We start from the raw sequence: 17,823 nt of genomic DNA, 5'->3' as shown, positions 1-17,823 counted from the left end.
AGGCTGAGAATCCAGGCGGTCCTGCATTGAGAGCTGGAGGGCACCACAGCACAGAAAGGACCTCCCCAATCAGAACTGAGTGATTGGCAGCTACTGGTAAAGCTGAACTGTGCCTAGGAAGTAGGGAAACAGTGTTTCTGACTTTCCTAAGACTGGCCAGGTCTGGGAGGGGGAGGCAGGACTTTGTGTAAATAAACAATTATTTTCCTTTTCACCAAACTCTGGTATTCAGAGTTATGATTCTGGCGGCGGGCAATCGGACCCGTAACTAAACAGCCCGTGGGTTCTCTTTCAATAGGAGCAGCCCAGGGGTTCTGTTACAGTTGATTTTTAATTCCAGACAAGACATCTAAGCTTGGCACAAACTGCCTGGCACTCTACAATTCACTGGGCTTTCCTCCCCTAATTTCTGCCTCAAGCTCACCCACCCAACACATGCAGTTTGGTCACAGAAAAACAGCAATATAGACTATTCAGTTATTGCATTTTAAAAGCCTCCTCTCAGACTCAAATGTGTCTTCCTCACTAAAATCCTACGTGCATAATGACCAAAAGCACCAAATGAAGTCACTCACCACAATAGCAGCTCCCGGAAAAGACAAGGAGTAACATCTAATCTTTACCCAGCTCAATTACAGTCAGCTCCTTTCCTGCAATTTTGCGGCCATGCATCACTGGCCCCACCCTTATAAATTCATGCCCTGAAGTTATGAGATATCATAGCACCATGTTGAAGAACATGAGCTTTAGCAGACAGTCCTGGGTTCCAATCCTAGCTCTGCCTTTTATGAATGATAAAAAGTGCCTGCCCTTGGGTAAGCTATTTATTTTCTCTAAACCTTATTAGACTGCCCATCTGTAAAATGTAGCAAATAATCCTATCTACTTGTTAGGTGTTATGAGATATGTAAACAGAATACTCATGCGGGCAGGCACGGTCACACGGTAGAATCCAGTTGCACCGGAAGCCTCTAGAATCAGAAGGAAAAATATGTTCAGTCTCATTCCATTCCCATCCCCCATATGAGAGGGGCCTTAGCAAAGGCAAAAACTCAAGAGATCCATTCAGCGCTGCCAACCCCACCACCAGAGACTACCAATCCTTGCTTTGCTTCTAAGGTAAAGGGAAAGATGGGTGCAAATGAAAAATTTAATGAAAGAGGAGTCCCTTCAGAATAATCCTTTCATAGGTCAGGTCAATTATTTCAACAAGAGAAAACTATGTAGTCCTTGGAAAGTCCCTTCTCATTCAATTTCTGATAAATTCTGACTCTCCGTTTAGATACAAATAAAGGGAGGAAAGCAATGTTGAAAACCCTAAGGATCTCAACTGGTGGCAGAATATTACCTAACAAGCGAGGACATGAGAATTAAGGGGAAAGAGAAATCTTGAAATCTAATTTACACGCACATAAACTGAAGAGCATTTTAATCCTGTGAAAGCTTATGAGCCAAGAAAATAGAATGTTTTTTAAACTTTCTACAACAGCAAAAAACTGTGGCACTTTAGGAGAAAGTGTCATAAAGGATATTTGCTGTTCCGAATGGAAAAGTCAGAATTTAATCTGAAACAAAAATCTAGAAGTTTACAGTCATCACAACCAAAAAATCTGGTAACAACCAAGAAGTACCAGGTTCCAAGATTTGGAAGGGTTGGGGGAAAGACCACAGAGCGGACAAGCAGTAAAGGGAATTTATACAAAATTACCATGGAACTGAGGGTAAATTTTTTTAAACGAACTTTTCAGGGTTTTGAATTCAAAATTCAAGAATGTAAGGAGTAAGGAGAGAAAACAGGCAGAATCTATAGTGTTCGAGTCATAGCCTGGGAATCAGAACACTTGGGCTCTGGGCCTGGCTCCAAACCAAAGCACCATGTGACCTTAGGCAAGTCACTGTAAGGGGTGGGGGAGAACAATAATGATCGCTAAGATTCCTACCGGCTTAACAGTTTCAGGGTCAAAAGGAGGGGCGAGCACAAATGTCTCGGGACTACAAACTTGACACAAAAAGGGAGAGGAAAAGAAGGGAAACGAGGGCCAGAGAGCAAGGAAACTTGGAGTAAGTAACTGAGAGTCAGTGGAAACAGAAAAGCTTCAAGATGGCCAAGTACTCCTAGAGTTCCAGGGAAGACCGGATATCAGGATCTAGAAAAACTGCAAAATGCTCAGCAAATGTCAAAATGGACAAAAGGACGGGGGCGTGGGGAGAGTGGAATGGGAAGACGGATATCAACCCACTATCTCCGCTAATCAATCAATATTCGGTCTATCCTTGGAAACAGCCAGGAGATCTGAGAGCGGCGACCATGGAAATCACTGTGACCCCGGATGCCAGGGTGTTCGGGAGGCAATATACGAAGGGGAATCTGTGTCGGGTTCCTTCTAGAGAGGGGATTCTGAGAATGGGTGAAAAGTGAAGCAGGAGGGCCGAGAAAAGGGGACCTGGGACACTGTGCAGCCTGGAGGAAGAGAAAGAGGAGCCAGCGTCAGACTCCCGCCTGGAGACGGGCGGTGGGTTAGGAATCTGGGGCCCCGTTCTCACCATCTTGACAATGCCCCGCTGCACGGTGGGGACCGCGGGTCCCCCGGAGGAGCCGCCGCTCTGCGCGGAGGCCATGTGTAGAGATCGAAAGACAGCGAGTAAGGTGAAGGGCCGGCTTGGAAAAGTCAACGTGCGTGTCGGTGTCGGTGTCGGTGTCGGTGAGAGGCCGCCGCGGTGACGAGCGGGCGAGCGACGAGCTGTGGGCGATGGACAGAACGGACGCGCTGGGCACTTGCTGGAGCAGCAGCGGGACTGGAATCGAAAAAGAAGACGCGATCTCGGCCGCCGCCACACGTTCTATTCGTTCTGTTCGCCGCGCAAGCGTGCCAGAGCGCCACCGCCCTCCGGCCAATTAGCACCCAGAGCCTGCTAGACCTCAAGCCAATAGACACCCTGCTCACGAAGCCCTGCCCCCTGATTCCATAGAGGGTGGCGAACTCCCGGAAGCGCTGAAAGAGCTGATTTGCTGTGACTGACTAAGTTTGGGGCGGGATTTCCGGGGCAGCCTAGTAAGTAGTGTCGGGAGGTGTAGTGAGAAGGAAAGGACACGTCAGCATCTGGCCGCTGCGCCCAGGGGGCCATGGGAGCCGCAAGGGTAAGGCCTGCCTCTCCCACCGGCCTGGCCCCGCCCATTGGTCCCCGCCCCACGGGCCGCTGGGGAGCCCACGTGGACGCTGGCGTTCCCGGAGGGCGCAACTGAGTTAGGGAATGTGTACCAGGAACGGGGTTCCGAAGAGGCGAAGCCCTGGATGGTTCTCAGAACTGGCTGCACACCGACTTCCGACAACTTGGAAAAGTCTGAGCATCGTGAAACCTTCTACCTACATTGGACCTGACATGGAACGCGGGCTGCACTTATTTCCTGTAGTCCGGAGTGTATCTCGCTCGTATTTGTGTCGCCGGTGTCTGGCACTTGTACGGCTCTCGAGTAATGTTGATAGAAAGAATATATCTTTTAGGGGGTTACGTGTCCTTTACGCTAAGGAGAATGACCCTCACTCTTCCGGCTCTTTCCAGCTGCGCTGGTGGAGTCAGGAAAAGCTTTGCTATGTGCTTTCCCTAAGCCGGGAGGAGGCAGTCCCCCTGAGAGTATGTTGAACCCTACAAGCCTTCAACCACCCATTCCCATCCCTCACTTAGCCCTTGTCTCTTTTGAATAAAGAGATTGCAGAGGGCGGGGCGGGGAGCCACGGCATACAAATATTTAAGTGACTGTTTAGATACAACTAATATTGTTCGAGGCCCCACTATGTGGAGCCAAGGACCTTAGGAATTATGGCATTTAATCTTTAAAACTTAGTTCTACACCGAGGACACCCACTTATCTTGTAGTTCTTTTAGGAGGTCGTTTGCTTATTCTCCCATATGTCACATGTCCCAGGGTCAGGTTTGGGGTCAGCATCTTCATAGCACCTCTCACAATGGTAGCTGGTTTCCATCAGAGCTAGCAAGAGAACAAGAACGGCCAAGCAAGACAGAGAGAGGCATTTATAATCTAATCTCAGAAGTGAGACATCTCACCACTTTGCTATACTCTATTCATTAGAAGAGTCACTAGGTCCTGCCCACACTGAAGGAAGTAGGATTGATTACACAAGAGAATGAATACCAGGAAGCAGGACCATGTGTGATCATCTTAAAGATTGCCTATCACATACTGTTCTTTAATTTTAAGTAGAATTCAAAGTTCATGAACCTCTTTATCATCTTTTTTATCTGTTCCATTCTACTGGAAATTTCTTCTATTTACTCAGTCACTTTATCTTCAACTCCATTGGGTCTGGGTTGTTTGTATAATTAAGGCTGTTTTATTTTTTATTTTTTAAGATTTTCTTTACAAAGGGAGAAAAACATCATCAATGTGTGAGAGATATATCGATGGGTTGCCTCTTGAATGTCCCAAACTGGGTACCTGGCTTGCAACCCAGGCATGTGCCCTGACTGGGAATCAAACCAGCAACCTTTAATTTCACTGGCTGCTGCTCAATCCTCCGAGCCAAGTCCTGGAGGGTACTCAGAACTGGCCAGGGCTGGTTAAGTTTTTTAAAGAGCAGTTGTAGGTTCACAGCAGTATTGAGGGGAAAGTACAGAGATTTTTCCTATACTCCTTGCCCATACACATGCATAGTCTTTCCCATGATCAACATCCCCCACCAGAGTGGTACATTTGTTACAGTTGATGAAATTACAGTGATAAATCATAATCACCCGAAGTCCATAGTTTACATTAGGGACCACTCTTGGTGTTGTACATTCTCTGGGTTTGTACAAATGTGTAATGACATGTATCCATCATTATGGTATCATACAGAGTGTTTTCACTGACCTAAAAATCACTAGTTCTGTTTAAAATCTGTTTTCCTCTTAACTCCAACTCTGCTGGCTCCCACACTCTCAAACAGTTACAAGGCCTTCTACTTCAGAGAGATAATAAAAGCCATCAAGAACTCCTTCCATTTCCCACCACCAAATTTAAAAACTATCTTCCTTCTCATTTCTCTCTTCTTCTCCCTTGTTACAAAGAAAAAACTTCCTCCTACTGCTTACACTAAACTCTCTGTCCAGGATCTACCCCTCCACCTTCTCAAAGACTCTCTTACAAGATAATTCCCACTCCTATTTTTATAACCTCTCAGGTTATACTGGATTCTTCTCAGCATTTAAATATATTCTTGCATAGTAAAAATAAATTTTAAAAATCTTTCCTTTACTCTGCATTTCTCTTCAGATAGCTCTCCTCCCTTCACAAACAAACCCTCAAACAAATTCTTTGTTCATTGCCTCCACATCTTTAACCTCGAATTCAGTTCTCAGCCCACTACACTCTAACCATTGTTCTTAACATTTTACTGAAACTGTTCTCTTCAAGGTCAATAATATCAACCTTGTGACTCCATTCAATGGACACTTTTCACACTTCACTTTACTGAACTCTCCATAGCATTTAACACCGCTTGCTCTTTGAAGAGTCTTTTTCCTTCCAACACTCTTCGTGTTCCTCCCATCTCCAATCTCTCTGCATCTCCATTGTGAATGATTTCTCTTGCCTGCCAATTAATATCAATGTTCCTCTGGGCTCTTCTCAAAGCACCTTCTTTTCTAATTTGAATCATTCTTTCAAGACATCTTATCCATTCCCATGGCTGCATGCTAATGATTCCCAAATATATAGAGCCTGTTAAAATCTCTCTCTTGGATTCTAGATGTATGTATGCAGTGATACTCTAGATATCTGCCTGTGGCTGTCACCTTGGAAATTCAGGTTCAACATGTCTCACAAGGAGCTTATCTTTCCTCCCCAAACTGCTCTTCCCTAGTATGTATCTCAGCCCAAATAAAGACACCCAGAGCTACTCAATTGCAAGCCAGAAATCCAGAAATCAGCAGTAACTGCCCCCTCCTCCTTGTCCTCATTCCTCAAGTCTTAGTAAATCTCTGAGATCTGTTAGGTCTACAGCAGTGCATTCAAGTACACAGGCTTTGGAACCAGACTGCCTGGATTCACATCCCAAACCTGTATAACCTTAAGCATGTTATGTAGTATCTGTGTTCCATGCATTTCTCATCTGTACAATGAGGATAATAATAGGACCTACCTCCAAGGGTTGTTCTGGTGTTGAAGATTAAGTGAATCAGTTATGCTAAACACAGAACACTGCCTGGATCTATGTGTTAAATTTGTTATGATTATCAAATATCTCCTGTTGCTTAAACCTGGCTATTTTCACCTGGATTGTTGCACTAGGCTTGTAATAGAGCTCCCTGACACAGTTTTCGTTAGCTATACTCCAACAATTCTTCCTACTGCAGCCAAAATGCTAATTTTAAAATGCAGATCCTATCAGGCCTCTCTACTCCCCAAATTCCTCCTGTGATTTCTCAACAAAAGCTCTTTTCTCGCAGCTCTACCCAACACAATCTGCACAGGCCAAGCAAACATGGTCTTTCTAGGTGTTGTATGTTGGTTTAATATGCTTTCAAATCCACTTGTTTGTGACTTAAGTAAAGTTGTTTATGATAATGACAAAGACCAAAAGAAATTGTTTTTAGAAGTAAATTTGTTTTGATGTAAGAATGAAGTAAGTCATGCATGGATATCAGCAATGACATTGCTGATAAACCACTCAGAGCCCCCTTGAAAAAGATCAGCCTGTCTGTTCCCTAGCAATGTGCTCTAGCAACAAGAGACTTTACTTTTGCTCTGGCAGCTGGAAATCAGCTCTGAGTTGGATGCTCTCTGTCCTTGTATTAAAAAAGTACACCTCTCTTAAAATTTGGACTATTTTCCTTCACCTCCCCTTGCCTGGAAAAGTAGTCATTTGTTTGGAATAGGTCATTTCATTTGGCTTATTGAAAGATATTGTCTTATCTATGCTATTGGCTTATAAAATTATTATAATTCCCACAGTGAACATGTGCTAAATAAATTGCTGGTAAATACAAAAATCAGTCTTTGAATATAACATTTGCTGCCTCTCCATTCCTACTCAATTCACCTGACTGCTACTTCCTCATCCTTCAGCTCCTTATTTAGAAATCAAAATGCCTCCCCTGTAAGACATTGAGAAGATTGCCTTCCCTCAGGACAGAATAAGTTATCTTTCCTCCTATTTTTGGTCTATCAGAGCACTTATCAGATTGTAATATAATTGTCTCTTTGCCCACTAAAATGTAGTCAGGCTGTCGGATTTGTTGACAGTAGCATTCCCAGCACAGTGCCTGGCACAGATAGCTGCTCAGTAAATATTTGTGAATAAATGCATGAGAGAAAAGTATTATCATATTTATTTTAGCTACAAGAAACTAGAGACTCATGTAGAATGTTTGTTGAAGGTGATATGGCCAGTAAGTGGTAGAGCAGGGATTTGACACCAGCAAGTGACTTTAAAATTCATGATCACTATGGCTTTACAGGAGGAAAGAGACTATGATCATCCTTAGAATTAGACTCTGGTCACCTCTGTGCCTGGGCAGCATCAGACCAGATGGGGTGAACTGAGTGTTGAGCAGGTGTAGAGGTGAGACAGCCTCACCTTTCAAGGAAGTTGATACAGGAACACTTGCTAATTTAGAAGCATGGTGGAGACTGCATTTCTTACTTCTCTCAGTGGGAACCCCTCCTACTGTAAGATGTCTTTAGGTGGCCCTGTCAGAGGACAGGGTCAGGCATTTTATATCAAGAGTACTCTAAACATATTTTATTTGTTTAAAGAAACTATATTGGTGAATTTTATGTATGCTGACAAGCTTTTGAAGATGTATTTAATTTTGTAATGTTTACTGATGATTTATTTACAAGCTATTTACTTAAATAAATGGAGCTGCTTAAGAGAGAAAGAGAGAAAGACTTTAAAATCCTTAAAGGTGATTGATTCCTTCTGTGTGGTGGAGAACACAAACACACACATAGTTGAGAAATGGACAAGATACATTTAAACAAACACCCTATTTTCTGTACTTCTTTGAGAGCAAATTTAGGAAATATATCCCTGGCAGTAATAATGGTCAAAGTATATTGAGCACAAAATACATACACTAAACAGACTTTGAGCCCTGGCCGGCTAACTCGGTTGGTTAGAGCATTGTCCCCATACACTAAGGTTATGGGTTCGATCCCTGGTCAGGGCACATATAAGAAACAACCAATGAGTGCATCAATAAGTGGAACAACAAAGCAACGTTTTTCTCTCTTCCTCTTTCTCTCCCTTCCTCTCACTCTCTTCCAAATCAATAAATAACATTTTAAAAAGAAGTGGTATTGCCGGGACTGACACCAGGTGAAGAGGCATGGGTGGTAATGGCTCATCTACTGCAAAATGAGCCCAAAACACAAGCCGAGAGAGAAATACCTCCTTTGTATGTGAAATAACATTCAAGAAGAATGGTACCATTTCCTAGAGAAATGCTGTTACCTTATCAAAGAAATAAATTGTAAACATTCTGTTTAATAAACAGACAAACAGACTTTGAGCTAAATGCTTTTACCTGCACTACATACGTATCCTTAGAGCAATACTTTACAGCAGCGGTTCTCAACCTGTGGGTCGCGACCCCTTTGGGGGTCGAATGACCCTTTCACAGGGGTCACCTAAGACCATCAGAAAACACATATATAATTACATGTTGTTTTTGTGATTAATCACTATGCTTTAATTATGTTCAATTTGTAACAATGAAAATACATCCTGTATATCAGATATTTACATTACGATTCAGAACAGTAGCAAACTTACAGTTATGAAGTAGCAACGAAAATAATTTTATGGTTGGGGGTCACCACAACATGAGGAACTGTATTAAAGGGTCATGGCATTAGGAAGGTTGAGAACCACTGCTTTACAGGAAGGAAAGAGCCTATGATCCTCATAGCAGATATAACCGATCTCTTTCTACAAAGGACATTACTGCTAAGAAAAGGTAACCAATCAATTCTAGGTCAATGGCTAATACTGGATGGAGTCAAGATTTGTTTGAACCCAGAACTCTCAAATAGTTAAGTATGTTCTTAACTACTTGACTTGTGTCCCCTTCATCCTAGACCTGCACTAGTACAATAGAATCCTGAGGCTTGGCAAAGAAAGAATTTTCAGTTCTCCAGTAAGTTTTCTTTGGGGAAACAGGAGAAATCTTAACACTAGAATGACTCCCTGTCTTCATTCTCACCAGCCTGCCTCCTACTTCAGACTTCAACCCATCCTCCACACTGTTAACCGGCTGTTCTTTCTAAAATGCAAATCTCTATCACATAGACTCCCTCCTTAATACTGCAGTGCAGTGGATCCCCTTCTGCTTTAGGATAAATTTTCAATTCCGTAGCCTAGAACATGAGACCCTTTCCATCTGGTTTTGACGTGCTTTTCTTCCCTCTCCTCCTTTTCTCCTCTTCCTCCTTTTTAAAGTTTGTTATGGACTGAATTGTATTCCCCTAAATTCATATGTTGAAGCCCATAGTCCTATAGTTGGAGACAGAGATGTTATGGAGGTAATTAAAGTTAAATGAGGTCATAAGTGTGGGGCCCTAATATGATAAAATTGGTGTGTTTTTTCTTTTTTTAATTTTTAAAAATGTTTCTTGATTTTTGAGAGAGAGGAAGGGAGAGAAAGAGAAAAACATCAACATGAGAGAAACATGAGTTGGTTACCTGCTATCTCTGCCTCATCTGGAGATTAAACCTGCAGCCTAGGTATGTGCCCTGACTGGAAATCCAACCGTTAACCTTTTGGTGTACAGGATGACACTCCAACCAACTGAACAACACCAGCCAGTGCAGGATTGATGTTCTTATAAGAAGAGGAAGAGGGATCAGATATCTATGTACCTATCTACCTTTCTACAATTTTCATCCCTCCCCATCCCTTTGCAGGTGCACGATTCATTTCTCCCCTCACTTTGCATGTGAGGACACAGCAAAAAGGTGGTGTCTGCAAGCCAGAAAGAGAAGCCTCAGTAAAAACCAACCCTGGCACCTTGATCTTGGACTTTTAGCCTTCATAATTTCTGTTTTTTAGACCACCCAGTCTGCAGTATCTTGTTAGGGCCGTCCGAACTGACTAATACAGAGTTTACGGTATGTTTATAAAAGAAAGGGCTCACAAACCCAAGTTATCTAGATCAGCCCTGTCCAAAAGAACTTTCTGCAGTGATGGAAATGTTCTGTGTATGCTCTGTCTAACACAGTGGCCACCAGCACGTGTGGTTAATGAGCACTTGAAGAGTGGCTAGTGCAACTGAGGAACTGAATTTTCAATAGTTAAATTTTAATTACCTCAAATTAAGTTTCAAAACAAGGAAAATAACAAAAAAGAAAGAAAAAAGAAGAGATAAATTAAGTTTAAATAACCACAAGAGGCTAGTGACTAATGTATTACATAGTAGTGTCTAAGTGATTAAACTTGAATCTTGCTATCATATCTGATACCATAATCTTTTATGTAGCTTTTTAAATGAAGTCATTTCTGTATGCTTCATGTAGTCCAAACTTGATTAAAATGCATGATAACATGCATTTTAAAAAAAATCTTAATGAACAACAACAAAAAATTATAATGTTATAAATTGGATGCAAATTCATCCCGTGCCTATGATTTAGATATTATTTCTCAAACTTCATAGCAGAACAACTTAGGAAAGAAAATATGCTCTTCCCAATTTGCCCTATCTATATAGTAAGTCAATGTGAAGGATTTATTTATACAACTATATGATTTGGGTAGTGGTTATAAAATTTTAGTTAATGGGTCAACTTTGTACCCTGTGTTTTTTGTCATTTAATAGCAAGACCAACCTTCACACCATTCTCCTGAATGCCATTAATCAATGCCTCTATCTTCTCAGTAGCCTTAGATAATTATATATTGATTTGGTCCTGCTACAGCCATTGGCTTTAACCACTGTCAAGTTTTGTCACCTTGGACCCTGCCCGTCATACTCAAGTCTCTAAGGAAAAAGGCATAAACAAATCTTCAGCCAGTGGTACCACCTTTATTACAAGGTAGCATTGTTGTTCTGAATCTCTATCTCCTCTCTGCAAACTGAAATGATCAAACTGGGATGGAACCTGAGGCTTCCTTTCTCTCTATCTCCAGAATCAGTGGCTTGCAAACTCAGAGTTAGGAACATCTTAGCAAGTAAAAGCAACCTAGATCAACCATGGAATAAACAAATATTTTTCTTTCACGGACTAAGAGGTTGGAGATATTTGTTGAGAGTCTCAACCATCGCAAGGCAGACATCTCTGGAATTCTCTTGGTTTTCCCCTTGTAAATGCAAAATAGTTGATTCAGCTCCAGATGTCTTAGGAAGACGAAGAGGCAAAAGACCAGTACAAGGAATTTCTGCCCATTTTTATCAGGAAGGAGAAAGCCTTTTTAAAGTCCTGAGCACTACACCTCTTCTTTGCTTCTGGTCCCGTTTTGTCCTTCCTAGAACTCTGGTGTATTTCTAAGTCCCATATCTCCTCTCAAGGAAGAATCATGTTCATTCTTTCCAGACTAAAAAAGCCAAAAGCAGTGAGCCTATGTTTCATCTCTCCTGCCTCCTGTCTAGGGCTCCCATTACAGAAACCTCTTCTTTTAAAGACCCTGCCTTCTTGGTGTGGAGGTAACATGGGCTTCCTCCACGTCTCCACCTTCTCCTACCTGTGGAAAGGATACCTGTACACTGGAGGACCAAACCCAATGTTATATTGCCCTGTGCTACTCACTTTGGCTCCAGAAGCTCTAGCCACACTAGAAAATTCACCTAAATACACCCAGGACTTCCTGTCCCTGAGTTTTTGCTCTTCCAATTCCCTCCACTTGGAATGACCTTTGATTCGGTGCAGATACAGCTTTTTCCATACAATCTCCTAATATATCTGCAATCAGAAATGATTCCCCTACATCCCCAGGTCCCTTGGTTTATACTTTTCCGATGGTATGCACCATACTTTCCCTGTATCGTAGTTATTTCTGTAACAGTTAAACTGGCCTGGGAAGGTTTTTGAAAGATTTTATTTATTTTTAGAGAGAGAAACAGAGGGAGAAAAACATCAATGTGAGAGAGAAACATCGATTGGTTGCCTCTCACAATAACCTTAACTGGGGACCTGGCCCACAACCCAGGTGTGTGCCCTGACTGAGAATTGGACCAGGAATCAAACCAGTGACCTTTCAGTTTGCAGGACAACACTCAACCAACTGAGCCACACTGTCCATGTGAACTTTTTGATAATAATCTCCTATGAACCATGTTTATTTTTAGTTCCCTAAAGGCATGACACTACCTTGTAAAGAATAAGCACTGACGGAGTATACTTGGAATTAACTTGATGTATTCAGTCTGTTCTCATGACTGAGGTGACTTATTTACCTTTTTTTCCTTATATATCCACCATATATCCTTTGAGTTTCTTGGAAATTAAAATTGTGAATGTTGGTGGTGTCTAGGGTGGAAGCTGGGGATTTTGTGTGAATCGTTATCATTTGACAGATCCAGACATAAGATAGTTCATCTGAAAAAAGAAAAATATTTAATTCCTACCAAAAATTGTCTGTGTCTTCACATCTTCTCGAACCCTGGAAACCACACATATCTTACCTTTAGCTTGTCCCTTGTGTTAGATAGAGTAGGTCAGCTGCAGAAACAATAATTATTTAGTGTCTTAAATAATACAGAGGATTATTTCTAACATAACAGCCCAGGAAGTGACTCTCCTCAAGTAATCATCCAAAGACTCAGGCTGCTGGCAGCTCTTCCATCCCTTTACAGAGATTGTAATAGAACAGCCCTTCTTTAAAATCAAGAGCTAAGGAAGAGGAACTGTAACAGGGTTCCCCAAAAGTCCCCACAACCCATGGTTTTGAGGATGGGGGGAGGAAATAATACAGTTTTTAAGGTACTTTGCATATCTATGGCTGGTAGCTAGTTTCTTAGATATGCAGAGAGTTGTGGCTACTGCCTGGCGCCAGGAATATGGGAGGAACTTTGACCATAGATGATGGTGGAGAGCTCACAGGGTCTGCGCGAGATTCCTGAGGGTGGTCATGATTGATTACACTACCCACTGTGTTGCAGGCCATAGACAGGATTTAAATGAAAGGTGGCAGCCATTGGGGAACTGGGCCACGTGATTCGAAAGACCGCAGAGGGACCCCATCAGCCCGCCATGAAGTCTGATGTGGAAGAAAGGCCCCATCCACCATGAGAAGAAACATGATAGAAGGGGCATGTTTGAGGAGCATGATGGAGCAGCAGGTTGTAGAAGCCATGTGAGAAGATGTAGCTATGCAGTTTGGAGTCAGGATCTGGTCATGGGGCCTGGGCTAGTAAGAAAGCAGGCACGCTGCTTCTTTGATCGTACTTGCTCCAGCTGACTCCAAAGCCACCAAGGACTCTGCGTTCCAGACTCAGATTCTATCTAAACTCTTGGAACTCGGGACATGTGGAAAGGTCACTCTCTTAGGACTTACGTTTTTCCTGGACTTCACCATGATCCAGTGTAACACGACACATGATTTTCTGGACTTTTATATGGAGGCTGATAACTACATATCTCAGATCCTGATGGAGAGAGCTGGCAGATAAGGAATAGAAAACTTTGGGGCATGTTTTTGGCTTATAGCCTTTTGGGGAGCAAGGGAAGTGCTGGGTCTCATGGGAGAACAGGGCTCTGAGCTGAAGTGCTCCCAGCACCATCACCCTCAGTTGGAATATTGTAAATAAAGGCCTGTTTTTCTCAACACTGATTGCTGGGTCTTACATCAAGGGGCCATGTGAATAAGCCCCACTTTGCTTGGTAACAGAATCATGTAATAGTGCAAAGACGTTTTGAGGAAGAGAAGAAAGACATTCAGATGGTCACATGGGACATTCTCCATCTTCTACATGCAATAGGAAGTCTCAGGAGACAGGAGACAGAGGACAGGATGAGTCCCTAAGGAAGCAGTGAACCTACAGTTGATGGGCAGGGGTCTGGAATAGCCAGGAGCTAAGGCCAAACTATGGTTGAGACTCTGCAGTGGGTGGGCATGGTCCAGGACAAGAAAGCCAGTGTTAACTATCAGAAGTGAGGGGCCAGCAATAAAGAGGAAACAAAGCAAGAGGCCAAGATCTGGGTGAGAGGTGACAGTGGGGAATATAGGAGCAAGGTAAGGAGTGGCGAACTGGAATGTGTGGATGAGGGTGCCAGTATTAAATGACCAGTGTCCAGACAGACAAGTCATTTGCTAGGAATGAAAGGGCAGGGGTGGAGCTAAGTCAAAAGGCCAGGGTTCATGCAGCAGCTTGAAAGGGCACATGGTTCTCATGGTGGACTTCAGGATAATCCATGCATTTTTTTTTTTCAGAAGCCTTTTTCTGGATCTCCTCCAGCTTAATTCACCCAAAGAAGAGTCATTTCAAGTGGAAGAATACCTTATTTCAACCCCATTATATTAACACCACAGAGACATTTTGATGTTAGAAAAATCTCTTTTTCCTCTTCACCCCAAGTCTTGTTTCATGTATTTATGAGTGGCATAAATGTCAGTAAGAAATAATTTTATGAAAAGGCAAGAATTCTAAAATTATACTACAACCTGTTGTTCAGTGGAAAGCAGTTAACAGTTTGCTCCCTTAAGAGTGCTTCAGAGAATAAGATGCTGCTTTATGTTGCAATTGAAACAGGAGAAACAACCATAGAGTCATGCAATATTTACATGCTTTTTTTTTTTTAAAGAAAAGGCCCTTGAGCTGTTTTTCCCTGCCTGCAGCTCTGTCCCTACACAAGGAAAAAAACGGACAAGAAGGAGCAAAGATGGCCACAGAAATCTCTCTCAACACACATGTCCTTTTTACAAATTGACCTCAATATTCCTCCCATTAAAGAGTTGGAATCCATGGGCACTCTCTCCCTTCCCCATCTTCCATCTTCCCCACCCTCGCCCCAGCAGGTGCTACCTTTGCCTTTCTCTCTCCCAAGCTCCAAGGGCCCATCTTCTGCCTCTGTAACTTGCTTTCTGAGTCTACACAGTCCAGATGGCTCACTTTTACTATAACTATAACTTTCTAAATGAACTTTCTCTTATAATTTAAAGAAAGAAAGAAAGAAAGAAAGAAAGAAAGAGAAAGAAAGAAAGAAAGAAAGAAAGAAAGAAAGAAAGAAAGAAAGAAAAGAAAGAAAGAAAGGAAGGAAGAAAGAAAGAAAGAGAAAGAAAGGTGGAATCTATGTTCCTACCCTTTGAATCTGGGTGGGTCTTTGCTCTGCCTTGGCCTACAGAGTACAGCAAAAGTGACTTCTTAAGTCACTTCATAAATACACCTTATACTTCCACTTGGTTCTTTAGGGGTGCTTACACTTGATACCCAGCACCACGCTATGAGAAAGCCTGAGCTACTACGTGGAGAGCCTGCATTCGGGTGTTTTGGCCAACAACCCTAGCTGAGATCCTAGCCAATAGCCAGCATCAACAACAAAATGTATCACTGAAAAAGCCTTTTGATAATTCCAGCTCTTCATTCACAGCCCATGAGTCTTCCCAGCAGAGGTCACAGACATTGCAGAGCTGAGACAAGCAATTTCCCTTAGGCCCTTTCTGAACTCCTGACCCACAGTCTCCATAAGCATAACAAAATGGTGATGGTATTATGCCCCTAAGTCTGGAGTGGTTTAATATATAGCGACAGTGTCTGATATTAAAGATAAATATTCATGTGCATGCATTTCTTTTGGGAAATTATAGGGGTCATAGGTTATGAATACTTTTAACTCTGGCAGCCAATGCCCAACTTTTTTCAAAGTGAGTGTCCAAGTTGGACTCCCTCCAACATACATGAGACTTCTAGTTGTCTCACCTCCTCACCAATTTCTGTTATTGTCAAGTCTTTTTAAATTCCAGCCATTTAGGTGGATGTGTAGTAGTAGCTCATTATTGTCTTCATTTGCATTTCCCTGATTTCTAATAGGGTTGAGCATTTAAAAATATGTGTGTCTGGCATTTGGTCATAAAGATATTCTCCAATATCATCTCCTAGGAATTTTATTACTTTGCCTTTCACATTAATAGGAACAATTCCAGGAGGTACTGTGATGTCTGTTTGTCTTCCTTCAAGTCATACTTTGGGATTATATCCATTTACATGATATCCTAATCCAAAATGAGGTAGGAGAGTGAGAGAGGATCTAATCCTGGAATATTCTCTTGCTCCCAAATCTTAGAAGTTCTTAACTGTAACACAAGTGATTAAAAAAAATTTTCTAAGGCTTTAGAAGAATAAAACTCCTTGCTCTTCAAGCAGCCTAATTCAAGTAAAACATTTGGGACTCAATCTCTGTAGAAGATGTTAGCCACTCTGTTCTCCCCACCTCAGGTTCCATTCTCATTGTGAAAGCCAAGGAAGGAGAAGCTTTCCTTCCATCAGCCTTTGCGGCCAGGACAAGGTAACAGTTAAAATGCAATAACATCTTTGTGTTTGACCCTAAATCTGAGAATCCAGAGTTCACAAGACACATTTCTCTTAATTACCAGTCGGAAGGGGAACTGGTGTCTCCTAGCACTCGCAGCTCCCATGTCTTTCCCAAGTCTGCATCTCCTTTGCTCCTGTTAATCTGGCGGCGACTCCCCTTTCAATTACACTGCTCGGGCTCTAAGGGGAGACGTAATGAAGGAAGCCGGGATACGGACATTTAAATATCGGGGTTTCTTCCTTACCCAACGCAGAGCACTGAGCAGACTGCAGGAGGAGCCCGCGTGCAGACCCTGAAGCGGGATGGGGTCCGGCTGCCTGACTCTGCTAAGCTCTCTAAGTGAGTGATCCCCGTGACCGACGCCAAGCAACTCTAACCAGCTTTCTTTCCAAACACCGTTTGGTTAAAACAATTAAATTATACTTTAAGTTACAAGACATATAAAGAAAACTAAGAGAAAGAACTCAAAGTACCAAGAGACTGAAGAGAAATCCGCATAGCAAATGGAGACTGTCAGTGTATGGCCTAAATGCTACAGAGCGGAAAAGAATTAGGGAGTGAGCAGAGATAGTCCCTAAGCAATAGTGTTGCGCTGTCCTCCAGAAACAAAAGAGAAATGTGGAGCAATCCAGGGAAGGCTAAAATCATTGATTTGGGGCAGTGGACACTTGAGAGAGGAAGAGCCGTTTGACATAGAACCAAGAAGTGGACCTGAGGACCAGTAAAGAGGAATTAAGTGAGCTGAGGATTGGTAATGAAGTTTACAGTCTGGTTATTGTTTTACTGTGCCAAGCCAGAAACAGTAATGAGACTTCATTTATAATTACCCATCTTTTCATAGCTTGCTCTTTGAGTAGTGAGGTGACTTCTAGTACTGCTTTGGGGGTTCTAGTGGGTGCAGTAAAGATAAATAGTTCTGGATTCCTGGAACAGAAGAAAGTAAGATCCTTATCCTTAGGGAGTGAGTTTTCTTCCCCTTGTCTTTGAGTCTTGCTGAGCAGTGGAAAGTGACCAAAGCTGGAGTACTGAGCTTTCCTACGTAAGACCTGCTACAGACTTATTTTCAGTGATAGCTAGATTAAGTTAATACAGTCCCTTGTCACTCTAACCTAGTCCAGGCCAAGACCCCACAACCTTTAGGAAACATACAAGCAAAGGCTTCAGATCATCCCTGATTTATACTCTTCATCCCCTTGCCTTCAAAAAAAATGCAAAGTTTTGGTATATTTCAAAGGCAGCATAAAGATAGCCACTCAACTATCTCTCTGATAAGGTAACTCTAGGTCGGAGAAGGAATTTCATGTAATAGACTTAGTGAGCCTGGAGATCAAGAGGGTCAACTGAAGGAGCAGAG

At 42.4% G+C, this 17,823-nt stretch overlaps 1 protein-coding gene across 1 annotated transcript in view; it reads right to left on the bottom strand.

The window, feature by feature from the left end:
• The window catches only part of SND1 (staphylococcal nuclease and tudor domain containing 1), a 427,097-nt gene extending 424,258 nt beyond the window's left edge, over positions 1-2,839 (bottom strand). The window contains exon 1 of the mRNA XM_090287466.1: positions 2,545-2,839. Within this exon, the coding sequence (XP_090143592.1) occupies positions 2,545-2,619 (75 nt within the window). The 5' untranslated portion in view covers positions 2,620-2,839. The remainder of the gene's footprint in view (positions 1-2,544) is intronic.
• Positions 2,840-17,823: the final 14,984 nt, after the last annotated feature.

The sequence above is a fragment of the Furipterus horrens genome, unplaced genomic scaffold, assembly GCF_987537825.1.
Source record: "Furipterus horrens unplaced genomic scaffold, mFurHor1.1.pri manual_scaffold_9, whole genome shotgun sequence".
Taxonomy (NCBI): domain Eukaryota; kingdom Metazoa; phylum Chordata; class Mammalia; order Chiroptera; family Furipteridae; genus Furipterus; species Furipterus horrens.
Note: the sequence above shows the minus strand (reverse complement) of the source record. Positions and strands in the feature narration are given on the sequence as shown.